The sequence below is a fragment of the Lissotriton vulgaris genome, chromosome 1_1 (genome assembly GCF_964263255.1).
Source record: "Lissotriton vulgaris chromosome 1_1, aLisVul1.2, whole genome shotgun sequence".
NCBI lineage: Eukaryota > Metazoa > Chordata > Amphibia > Caudata > Salamandridae > Lissotriton > Lissotriton vulgaris.
Window position 1 is genome coordinate 332,836,325 of NC_141685.1, and position 12,128 is coordinate 332,848,452.

Below are 12,128 nucleotides of genomic sequence, written 5' to 3' on the forward strand. Positions count from 1 at the left end.
TTTCAGGGACTTTTTAGTTAGTTAGAGATTTCACTCGTACAAAAACCATAGAAATTCGGCTGTTATAGTTAGTAGACCTAACTACAACTCACGCCCGCAATGCACTGCTGATGACGTCACATATTACATCACCCATGACATGCTCAGTGACATCACTGATGAAATCATCCACGTGATCTGATGCACCTTCTCATACATTAATAAAACCTTTCATACACCCACTCAAAAATACAGACCACCAATATCGAAACCAGACAGACCAATAGCAGTTAGTACATAACTGCTCAGTGATTCATACGCCTACACACACATACACTCACTAACCCATACAGTCACTCATAAACACAGTCATTCATCTATACAGCCACTGATATATCCACTCAAACACCCACATAGACACGCACACACTGCCACTCACCCAAAGAGTTACTCATACACCTAGTCAGTCATGCAAAGAAACTATCACACACCCATTTACTTGCTTATACAGTCATAAACACACACACCACTGCACTTATTTATACAGATACTAACACATACTTACTGTCTTAAACAATCACTCATAGAAACGCACATCTTTTTCCTCCTGCTCCCTTCGTAATGCCTCAGTGGGACTTTAACTTGATTCTTACATATCTTATGTGCGCTCCCTTTGAGCCGCTACATAAATGTCCTCTCAGACTTCTCACTGCCTTTCTGGTGGCCATCACCTCTGCACGCAGGGTGAGAAAGCTACAAGGACTTTCTTCCAAGCCTCCCTTTCTGGCTGTCCATCCGAACAAGGTTGTCCTTCGAACTAGACCTTCCTTTCTTCCCAAGGTGGTTCCTTCTTTCCACAGTGGCCAAACCATCACTTTGCCCACCATCTTTTCGCCTCCGCATCCTTTGAAGCAGGAAGAGAGGCTACACCGTCAGAAATCAAAACGTGCGATTTCCTTCTACTTGGATTACACCAAACATTTCCAGGTGGACGACCAGCTCTTTGTTGGTTACGTGGGTACTAAGAAAGGTCGGGTCATGAACAAACAGACCATCTCCAGGTGGATCGTTCTGTGCATCAAAGCAGGCTATTCTTTGGCAAAGAAGGAGCCTCCAGTGGGGCTGTGCACCCATTCCACCAGGGCGACGGCAGCTACTACTGCTTTGGGACGAGGAGTTCCCTTAAATGACATCTGTCAGGCAGCTACGTGGGCATTGTTGCACACGTTCACCGAACCCTACTGCCTGGACAGCCAAGTCCGGAGAGACCGCTTCTTTGGCCATTCTATTCTCCAGGACTTTCTGGTGTGATCTTAGTTTGCAGACCCACCACCGGGGTTGGTATTGCTGGAGTATCTATTCTCAGATAAGAAATATATAACTAACTGGTTCTTAAAGATGAACAAGTTACTTACCTTCGGTAACGATATATCTGTAACAAACATAGGTTAGTTATAGATTCCTTACTGCGCCAACCAACCCTCCCCATTCTGCAAACAGACTTCTAGGGTTAAGGAATTCCTTTCAGGGCCCTAGATTTGTGCACCAGTGGTCAGTGTCTTGCATGGCTCTGCGCTTCTGGCGTGGAAAGTGGTGTACAGAACTGACGTCCGCGCGTGAGGGTGGCATCTATGTAGCTACTGCGACAACATCTCGGCGACACCGACGACGAATGCGGAGTCGACTGACGCCACCTTCCGACACACAGGGGTACTGCTGATGAAAAATCTTTCCAGATACAGTCTGACGCCTGGGGGTAATTCTAAGGTAAGAAATCTATAACTAACTGTTTCTTTCAGACACAAGTGTACCAACAATCTATAGGCAATCTGTGTGTTGCCTGATCAAGACTAAGTCATCTGTCTTGTGTGCCTAGCATTTAAGTTGAACAAAACCCTTTGATACCTTAGGGCGCAACTGTGGGCGCTCACCATACAGTGGGAAGACCTCTTGGGAACACCGGACCTCTTCGAGGAAAAGAAGGGAGCCACCCTCAGTGCCCACAAAGAGGATGAACCATTGGGCTGACCCTCGCTCAAAGACTTAACAGCCCACAGTCGTGCAGAGAATCAGACGACGATCAAGAGGTGGTGCCGGTGTTGAAGACTGGCCCTCAGATAAATACTAATCAGAGAACTGTGAGTAAAATGGCCCATGAAAAGCACAAGATCGCATGTTCAAAGAAAAACAACTTGCAAACATGTGAGCCCACAACTAGATTGCAGGAGTATGAGGTAAGCATGTGCATCTACAACTACACAAACAACGAATACTATACACATACATAAACACATACACACAAAATATACGGATAAGAATTCTTTCTAATTTGGCCAATTTAACAGACTGCATGTTCGGTCATTCTGAAATTCTAGAGAGTTGCATGCAACTCTCTTGCTTCGAACTCAGTTGCCCCTACCAAGAGTGCCTATATTACACACTATAAAGCATTTCGAACTCCTGAAAACAAAACTATTTAAACAGTTTGCATGTTGCTTACAATGTGGCAGCCTTAAACCTTAGAGTTCCCCTGTATTAGAAGTGGCAAATCATTACCTGTTGGTTTGACGGGTGAGGGCTAGGTGTTGGTCGCGGGGAAAAGTCTTCATCTTCTACTCCAGAGTCATGATCACTTGCTGATAGTTTGTTTGGAGAGGATCTCTGATTGAGCCTAAAGATTCAGAACAGATTTAAAACCAACATCATGGACTACAATATGATTTCACAGCAATGCTAAGCAAATCCCAGGAACGTTTGTTTTCTAGTTAGTCTAAACACCTTCGCACCAAGTAATAATAGTGACCTTACACAGGACATCATAAAGGACATCAATGATATTACATATCACCTCACCATTTACACCAATACTACCACTGAAGCCACTGAACACCCCTTCAACCCACAGTTTACTAGCTTCACCGTTTGGCCATACAGTGAATAAACGTCTTGGCCTTCAACTAGCCAGAAGCTCAACACCACTTATCCTGTGGACAGGCATTGTGCCCAGAACTACACTACACAGTCTGTAAAGCATGGTCATTGGCGATGGTCATTATAAATAGAACAACATAAAAGGACCGTACCAACACATTATTTAATTGTATGCTTGTTTTGAAACAAGACTGTTTTACTCTACAAGTCAAAAGATGCATCATAATTTGAGGCTTCAGTGAGGTCACGTATGAGGTCAGTTGTAATCTAATTTCACTAATGTATTTGAGAGGAGACCACTATGTGCAAGGTTCTGAGAGGTACACTGAAAGGGAGTTAGTATTGCATAGATTAACGTAACTGACAAATTTCAACGATTTGTTTTAACTTGTAATACCTACCCTTTGACTTGGGATTTATAGAAGTTAGGTTTTCAGAGCTTTTTCTTCTGCTCATGTCAGACCCCTGGCCTTACATCTAATGCCACAGCTCTGAGGACCTTTGATCTGTAGCACAGTGCGTGGCTTTCGCCCATGGCTTGGAATCAATATGCCACACTTCAGGGACCTGCTGTTCGCAGATCAAGCCACATCTGCGCCCTCATTTTGAGTGCACTATACCCACACTAATACCTGCTATGCAACCCTTTCGCTAGACCTAGGAAGTACAATACAAATAGGTTTACTCACACCCCATGCCCAGTACCAGTCTCCTATCAATGACGCTGCATATAGCAGGGCTAGGCATGTCATGATACCCTTGGCAGTGACCTATGCCTAGCACCATTACCCGGAACCACAGAACGGATCACACTCACTGAAGCCGGAGCTTAGATCTCCTACCGTCATGGACGCACCTGTCCGGTGCAAACGTATCTCCCTACTCGGAGACTTGAGGAGATGTTGGCATTTACTCTCCAGATTTTCTATCCTTGATCGTTCACCCACTTGACCGCAACCGGGTCGGAATTATCACCGGTTCGTCGATTTCTTGCCTTCCACTTAAACCAACAGATTCACCTTTGTACCAAAAAATCCTGTGGACTACTCTATATCCTGGAGGATCTATACACACCTTCAGTTCATTGAGAGACATATAAACCCCCAGACCACCCCTAAGATGGAAATTGTATCTTTTTGGTCCTGAAGAAGGTGATATTAATTTGTGTTTCACCGAAACGTACGTAGGCCAGTGACATGCATCTGTGAGCCCTACTCAAGAACCAAGCCAAAAGAAGAACTAGCCGTAACTAAATTGATGGACTTGTGTTTTGTTTTCGAACTGTGGAATCTTTTGACAAAATACAAACTGAATCAACGAGTAGGATCATTGCTCAGATGTGTTTTTATTGTGAACTTGCTTGTGTGGTATGTTAGTTGGGATGTATGAGTAGAATGAAAGGTGAGAATGGAAGAATGATGGAGTCAATTTTTGGGGGTTGCTAAAATACAAATCACTGCTTAGAAAATTCAAATAATGTCTTTTTCGAGGGGCGTGGCTTCGAGGGCGAAGATGGCGGACGCGGCTCTGTAGAGCTCCTGCCAGCCCGTTCTTTATCCGCTAACTTATCCTGGCCCTACCTCTTCTTCCCCCATCTCTGCTAGTGCAGGAGTTTACTGGAGTCCAGAGGATCCCGGTGGTGTGCTTCTTCGAGCTCCGGGCGCCCGCTGGCGCGACCATCGAGGGCCGTTCATTCTGGGCCTACTTGCCGCGTGGCGAGCCGGGGCCTCGATTTTTCATCCGCCCGCTGGTGGCGCCACGAGGCCGGCTGGGTCTCAGTCATCTTGGCCCGCGCTGTCGGGGCGGAGTCACTGGAGCCGGAGTCAGGGGCTCGTGACCGTGCCCGCTGGAGAGAGGGTCCCGGCACGTCGATGGTGGGGACCTACAGCATATCCTGATCGCCCCGTCTTGTCTCTAGCGGGGCTGAGGCGTGCCCGGAGACGGAGGATCCGGCGTTGGGCCCTGGCCTGGTGGCCCCGGCGCCTCGGTGGAAGGAGGAGCCCTCCCTCGCTCCAGGGTCTGCATTCTCTCCCGACGACGTGGGACGGCCTGCACCTGTATCCGTCCCTCCGGCTGCCTGCTTCTGCGAGATGACCCGTAGCGGATTCTTTCCATCGGTCCGCCCCATCGGCGGCCATGACGAGGGGCAGAGGCGGCCTCAACGCGGCCACAACGGGACCCATCGACAAATTTACCGGCCTGGGGAATGGTGCTGGAGCGGCCGGGGGGAGTCAGACGGCCGGCCCGGACAATGCAGCGTTGCTCACGGCCATCACGCAATCCCGGGACATGTTGGACGCGAAGATCGGCGCGGTGGGCGCCGACGTGATGTTGCTGCGCCAAGACCTCCGCAATGCGGTGGCCCGCATCACAGAGACAGAAACCCGGGTCACGACGGTGGAAGGCGATGTTGATGCCCTGAAGAAGAGGGTCGCCGATCTGGAACAGACGCAGCGTGGCCTAGCGCTCCGGGTGGAGGACGCCGAAGGGCGGGCACGGCGAAATAACCTCCGCTTTGTGGGCTTTCCGGAGGGATGCGAGAAGGGGCCTATGGACGTCTTCCTTTCCCGGTGGCTGGAGAGTTGGCTGCCCCCGGACGTCCTATCAAACTGTTTCGTGGTGGAACGAGCCCACCGGGCCCTGACGCAGAAGCCTCCGGCTGGAGAGCGGCCTCGCCCGATCATAGCCCGGATCCTGAACTACCACGACAGAGAGGTCATCCTCCGGGAGGCGAGGCTCAAGGACACCCTGCTGTTCGATAATTGCAAAATCATGATTTTCCCTGACTATACAAAGTTGGTTCAACAGCAGCGACACTCCTTTCTGGCGGCCAAGGCCAGGCTCCGGGGCCTGAAACTCCAGTACTCCCTGCTGTACCCGGCCCGCCTTCGGGTCATCTACAACTCAAGGACACACTTCTTTGATACCCCGGAGGCCGTCTTTGCTTGGACTGACGAGGCGGTCCGGCTTCGCCCACATGTTCAGCCGGGGCTCCACTCCGGCTCTTCCCGCAGTTCTTCTCAGGAGCGGGGCGAACAGCGGGCCAAAGGGGAGCGGCACCGCAAGTCCCGATCGAGGCGGAGATCCCTGTCTCGGGACCCTCTTTTGGGCGACACGCAGCCGGAGACGGATCATTCTGGCGGGGGGTCGTGACTCCCAACGGCTGACCCTTGATTTCTACTTCTCGTTTGGGGCCACCTGCTGACACGGCGGATTGCTGTTCAACGGTCCAGGCCGGATCTGGCGCAGTATTACTTGGCCTTTACGGGCCTCAGCGGGACTCCTGTGGACCAATGCACTGTATTTGCGATGTTATTGCTGATGCTTATTGATGGGGGGGGGGGCATGTTTGGTGGGCTGCCTCCTGCTGTTGGGGTTGGGGAGGTTCGTGTTTTGGGGTGTGTGCTTGGTTAGTACTTGAGGGTTAAGTGGGATCCATTGGCGTGCCTAACTTTTGGTGCTCTGTTTTGTGCCTAAACTACCGTATGCCGCGACAGGTACTTCATTGTTTCTCGAGGTATTGGGGTGGGGGTGGGGGGGTCTGGGATGGTTTGGTGGGGGGTTGGCAGTGTGGGGGGTGAGGGAATTGGGGTACTGTTCGTTGGGGTGCACGTGATCTTTCTGACCTATGCTACTGTGGGGGTTGGGGCCAGGGCCGGGGGCCGGGGTGAGTGGGGTTTGATGTATCGAGATGATGGCTGACGTCCCTCGCTTGGCGCCTACTGGCGCCGCTCTGCATATTCTTAGCTGGAATGTCCGGGGTCTCTTGGATAAGATAAAACGGGGGGCGGTACTACGCTGGGCCAAAAGGGATCTTGCAGATGTGCTCATGCTCCAAGAAACACACATGCTAGGTACGAAGGCCCTCAGTCTCCAGCGCTTTGGTTTCCATCAGGTGTTCCATGCCGGGTTTGCCAGGGGTTCCAGGGGGGTGGCTATTCTTGTTCATAGGCGCCTGGCGTACACACACGAGCGCCAATGGCTTGACCCTCAGGGGCGCTTTGTGTTCATCCAGGGGAGAGTTGGTGTGGAGCCGGTGGTGTTTGGGTGTGTGTATGCTCCCCCCCCTCTGCATTGGGCTTTGGCTGAACGGTTATTCGCTTTATGGGCTGAACTCCCTGATTCTTTGGCGGTGATTGGCGGCGATTGGAATGATGTTGTGAATGTGGCTGTGGACCGGCAGCGGAGGCTCGGGGTGGCGCCTGTCCCCACTCCTACGCGGTTGGGCGCTATGTTGGATGTACTGGGTTGGGCTGATGTATGGCGGCATTTACACGCGGAGCGCCGCGAGTACACTTACGTCTCAGCGGTTCATGGCTCCCTTTCGCGCCTAGACTATGTCTTCGTCCCACGGGCCTACCTTGCCAGAGTGAAAGGGGCGGCGATACGGCCTCGCGGGCTCTCCGACCATTCCCCGGTGGCGGTCCAGATAGACCTACATAGACCGCGCCAGCCCTTCCGATGGCGGATGTCCACGTGGCATCTGCAGCGACCCGACTACTCCCAGCATATTCGTGGCGCTATTGCCCAGTACTGGCAAGGTAATCTAGATGTGGGGGTGGACGCGGTGACAGTTTGGGAAGCCATGAAACCCACACTGCGGGGTGTCGATCTGGCTTGGTGCGCGTCGGCTCGCCGGGCACGGTTAGAGGGCATAGCCGCGGCGGCGGAACGGGTGGAAGAACTAGAGGCGCGCCACAGAACTGCGGCGGATGACATCTCCCTGCGACAACTCCTGCAGGCGCAGCAAACGCACTCTTCAGTCTTATTGAATGAGGCTCGACAAGCGTGGCTGGCCACCCGTAGCCGGGTATATCAGTGGGGCGACAAATCATGCATGATGCTTCATCGGCTATGTCAACAAACCTTGCAGCCCCTTACGCTCCCAGGCCTTGTGGACGCTGCGGGTGTGGCTATCACGGACCCGGCTACTCTGGCCGCAAGCTTTGCGCATTACTATAGGGGTCAGTACGCCTCCCGGGAGACTCTCGCTCCCGCTGCCATCGCCGACTAGCTTGCCTCGGTCCCCCCAGCTGCGGTGTCTGATGAGGTGCGGGACGCTCTCGACCTCCCCCTGACGGCAGAGGAACTTGGAGACGCGCTGGGTCAATTGAATGTGGGCAAAGCACCTGGACCAAGCGGCTTCCCCAGTGAGTTCTATCGAAAATTCCATCTGCAGCTCGGGCCACATTACCTACGTGCATTGGAGACAGCGCGTGGGCAGGGCCGCCTCCCGCCGGACTGGCGGCATGCCGAGATCGTTGTATTCCAGAAGCCGGGGCGACCCCCGGACCGCCACGACTCCTACCGACCTATCTCCCTTATTAATTTTGAGGCCAAGCTCTTGGCCAAAGCACTCGCGAACCGCCTGCTTCCCCACATCACTGCCCTCGTACATCCTGATCAGGCTGGCTTTATGCCGCGCCGGGCGACGCTGCACAACATTCGGCGGGCGCAGGCGGCGATTGATGCTATCGGTGCTTCAGAGGACCAGGCGGCGTTGTTGCTGGCCGACATAGACAGCGCCTTTGACTCAGTCAGTTGGACCTTCCTATTCACTCTTCTACCGCTGTTGAACCTTGGCCCGATTTTCATCTCCTACGTCCGCTTGCTCTACACCATGGGTACTCACAAACTTTCTCACAGGGGCCAAATTTACAGTGTGGTTTGCGGCCGAGGGCCGCACCGGTGGGGGCGGGGTCAGTGAGAGAGGGGGCGGGGCTAGAGCAAAAAAAAAATTGTGACCATGAGGTTGAACACAGGCCCCTGCAGCAGACGTCTTCGTCCACTGACTCACCAGATCCAGCATACACACATATCTCTCTCTCTCTCTCTCTCTCTCTCTCCCTCTCTCTCTTCCTCTCCCTCCCTCCCTGTCTTTCTCTCCCTCTTCCCTCTCTCCCTCTCCCTCCCTCTGTCTCCCTCCCTCTCTGTCTCCCTCCCTCCCGCCCTCCCTGTCTCCCTTCCTCTCTCTGTCTCCCTCCCTCTCTCTGTCTCCCTCCCTCCCTCTCTCTCCCTTCTTCCCTGTCTCCCTCCCTCCCTGTCTCCCTCCCTGCCTGTCTCCCTCCCTGCCTGTCTCCCTCCCTGTCTCCCTCCCTCTCTGTCTCCCTCCCTCTCTCTGTCTCCCTCCCTCTGTCTCCCTCCCTCTCTGTCTCCCTCCCTCTCTCCCTCCCTCTCTCTGTCTCCCTCCCACTCTCTGTCTCCCTCCCACTCTGTCTCCCTCCCTCTCTGTCTCCCTCCTTCTCTGTCTCCCTCCCTCTCTAACTCCCTCCCCCTCCCCCTCTCTGTCTCCCTCCCCCTCTCTGTCTCCCTCCCTCTCTCTGTCTCCCTCCCTCTCTGTCTCCCTCCCTCTCTGTCCCCTCCCTCCCTGTCTCCCTCCCTCCCCGTCTCCCTCCCTCTATACCTCCCTCTCTGTCTCCCTTCCTCTCTGTCTCCTTCCCTCTCTGTCTCCCTCCTTCCCTTTCTGTCTCCCTCCCTGTCTCCCTCCCTCCATGTCTCCCTGTCTCCCTCCCTCCCTCTATGTCTCCCTCCCTCTCTCTGTCTCCCTCCCTCTCTCTGTCTCCCTCCCTTTCCCTGTCTCCCTCCCTTTCCCTGTCTCCCTCCCTTTCTCTGTCTCCCTCCCTCTCTGTCTCCCTCCCTCCCTGTCTCCCTCCCTCCCCGTCTCCCTCCCTCCATACCTCCCTCTCTGTCTCCCTTCCTCTCTGTCTCCTTCCCTCTCTGTCTCCCTCCTTCCCTTTCTGTCTCCCTCCCTGTCTCCCTCCCTCCATGTCTCCCTGTCTCCCTCCCTCCCTCCCTCCCTCTCTGACTCCCTCCCTCTCTCTGTCTCCCTCCCTCTCTCTGTCTCCCTCCCTCCCTCTCTCTCCTTCCCTGTATCCCTCCCTCCCTCTCTCCCTCCCCCATCTCCCTCCCTCCATACCTCCCTCCCTGTCTCCCTCCCTCTATACCTCTCTGTCTCCCTCCCCGTCTCCCTCCCTTTTTGTCTCCCTCCCTTTCTGTGTCTCCCTCCCTCTCTCTCTTTCTCATCATCCCTCCCTTGGTCTCCCTCCCTCCCTTGGTCTCCCTCCCTCCCTCTGTCGCCCTCCCTCTTCCTTTGTCTCCCTCCTTCTCACCCTCTGTCTCCATCCCTCCCTCTGTCTTCATCCCTGTCTCCATCCCTCCCTCTTCTTCCCTCTGTCTCCCTCCCCCTCCCCCTCTCTCTGTCTTTCTCTCTCTGTCTCCCTCCCTCTGCATCCCTCCGTCTCTCTCTCTCTGTCTCCCTCCCTCCCTCTGTCTCCCTCCCTCCTGCTCTCTGTCTTCCTCCCTTCCTCCTTTTCCTTCCCTCCCTCCCTCCCTCTCTGTCTCCTTCTCTCTGTCTCCCTCTCTCTCGCTGTCTCCCTCCCTCTCTCTCGCTGTCTCCCTCCATCTCTTTCGGTCTCCCTCCCTCTCTCCCTCCCGCTGTCTCCCTACCTCTCTCTCCATTCCTACTTCTGCCTTCCTCCCTCCCCCTTCTCTCCCTCCCCTGACTCGCCCTCCCCCTCCCTCCTTCACTCTCCCCTGACTCTCCCTCTCTCACTCTCCTGACTCTCTCCCTTCCCTGACTCTCTCCCTCCCTCTCCCTCCTTTGCCCTCCCCTGTCTCTCTCCCTCTCTCACCCTCCCCTCACTCTCCATCCCTCCCTCGCCCTGGCTCTCCCTCCCTCGCCTTGGCTCTCCCTCACTCTCCCTCCAGCCTCGCTCTCCCTCCCTCTGTCTCTCCCTCCCTCGCCCTCCCCTGACTCTCCCTCCCTGTCTCTCCCTCGCCCTCCCCTGACTCTCTTCCTACCTCGCCCTCCCCTGATTCTCCCTCTCTCCCCCTCCCTCCCCTGACTCTCTTCCTACCTCGCCCTCCCCTGATTCTCCCTCTCTCCCCCTCCCTCACCCTCCCCTGACTCGCTTCCTACCTCGCCCTCCCCTGATTCTCCCTCTCTCCCCCTCCCTCACCCTCCCCTGACTATCCCTCTCTCTCCCTCCATCGCCCTCCCCTGACTCTCCCTCTCTCCCTCCATCGCCCTCCCCTGACTATCCCTCTCTCTCCCCTCCCTCTCTCTCCCTCCCCTGACTTTCCCTCCCGGGAGCCCGCCAAGCCCCAGCAATGCCTTCTTGGGGGCAAAGGGCAGCAAGGCTGGTAAAATTAAAAATATGCATTTTAGCAACTCTGCAAGTCGTGCTCTGACAGCAATGTAAAGGCTGGTCAGCAGCACACGCACACTCCGGCCACCCACTTTCCCTGTGCCTGTGTCCGGCACCGTGATAAGAAAAAGAGTGTTCAGAGTTGTAGTTGGCAGTTTGGTTCCTGTTGCGAAGCACGTTATTTAAGTAATTCTTTCAAGTGCAGATGTACTTGGCACAACGTTTAACATTTGCTGGTTAAAGACGACATACACTGAAGTTCTTAACAAAAGCACCGTAATAGAAAGGAAATTGTGGCAGACTGGAAGAAGCCTCATTGCACGTACTGCCGTAAACTGCTTTTGGGAACAAGCCTGTAAAACCCTGTCAAGATTTTCCACCAGAGAGCCTGGAAAAAAAGCTAAAACACGCCGTTACCTTACCAGTGCCACGAAATGATTGACATGTCATTAAAAAACAATAACTCTGTGCACCAGACTCGCACTGTTTTCTTGAATGGAGCTACTCCTACCACATCATAGTGCAAAGCAGGGTGTACATGCCTGAGCGGACACAAGTATACCTGGGTGCAGGCTGCTGGTGAAAAGAACGACGGCAATGTGCGAAACATTTTAATTCTTAAATAATACCTGACGGGTGCGTGGTGCCTGCTGGCTCACTGATGGGGCCCCTGGAGCGCAGGGGCACCCCGCAATGTGGGGACTGCGGGGGGGGGGGGGGGGCCTGTGTTATGCCCCTGCCACCCCCTTGTCAGCCCGGGATGAGACAGCTTGCCTGGCGGCGGCGCGCGCACAGCCGCGCCGGAGCATTTCACACGTCTTTAAAGACCATTAACTTTTTAATGAGTCTTTGTTCTGTTTCACCTCTTCTGAGGCCCCTGCAGCTCCACTCTATGGCTGTAATCTCTCAGCCCCCAGAGAGCAGAGCCTCTCCAGGCTGCTGCAGCCGGTGGTGTTTACTGACACTCGAGAATTTTTATATTTTTTTTAAAGTGGCACATGTCTGTAAGGTCCGCGGGCCGCCAAGGAAGGCTTGCCGGGCCGCCACCTGCCCGCGGGCCGTACTATGAGT

The 12,128-nt window shown here is 54.3% G+C and overlaps 1 protein-coding gene across 1 annotated transcript in view; it reads right to left on the reverse strand.

Annotated features, from left to right (window-relative positions):
- STIL (STIL centriolar assembly protein) overlaps positions 1–12,128 on the reverse strand; it is a 340,881-nt gene that overhangs the window by 122,502 nt on the left and 206,251 nt on the right. The window contains exon 11 of the mRNA XM_086952397.1: positions 2,536–2,650. Coding sequence (XP_086808523.1) covers positions 2,536–2,650 — 115 coding nt within the window. The remainder of the gene's footprint in view (positions 1–2,535; positions 2,651–12,128) is intronic.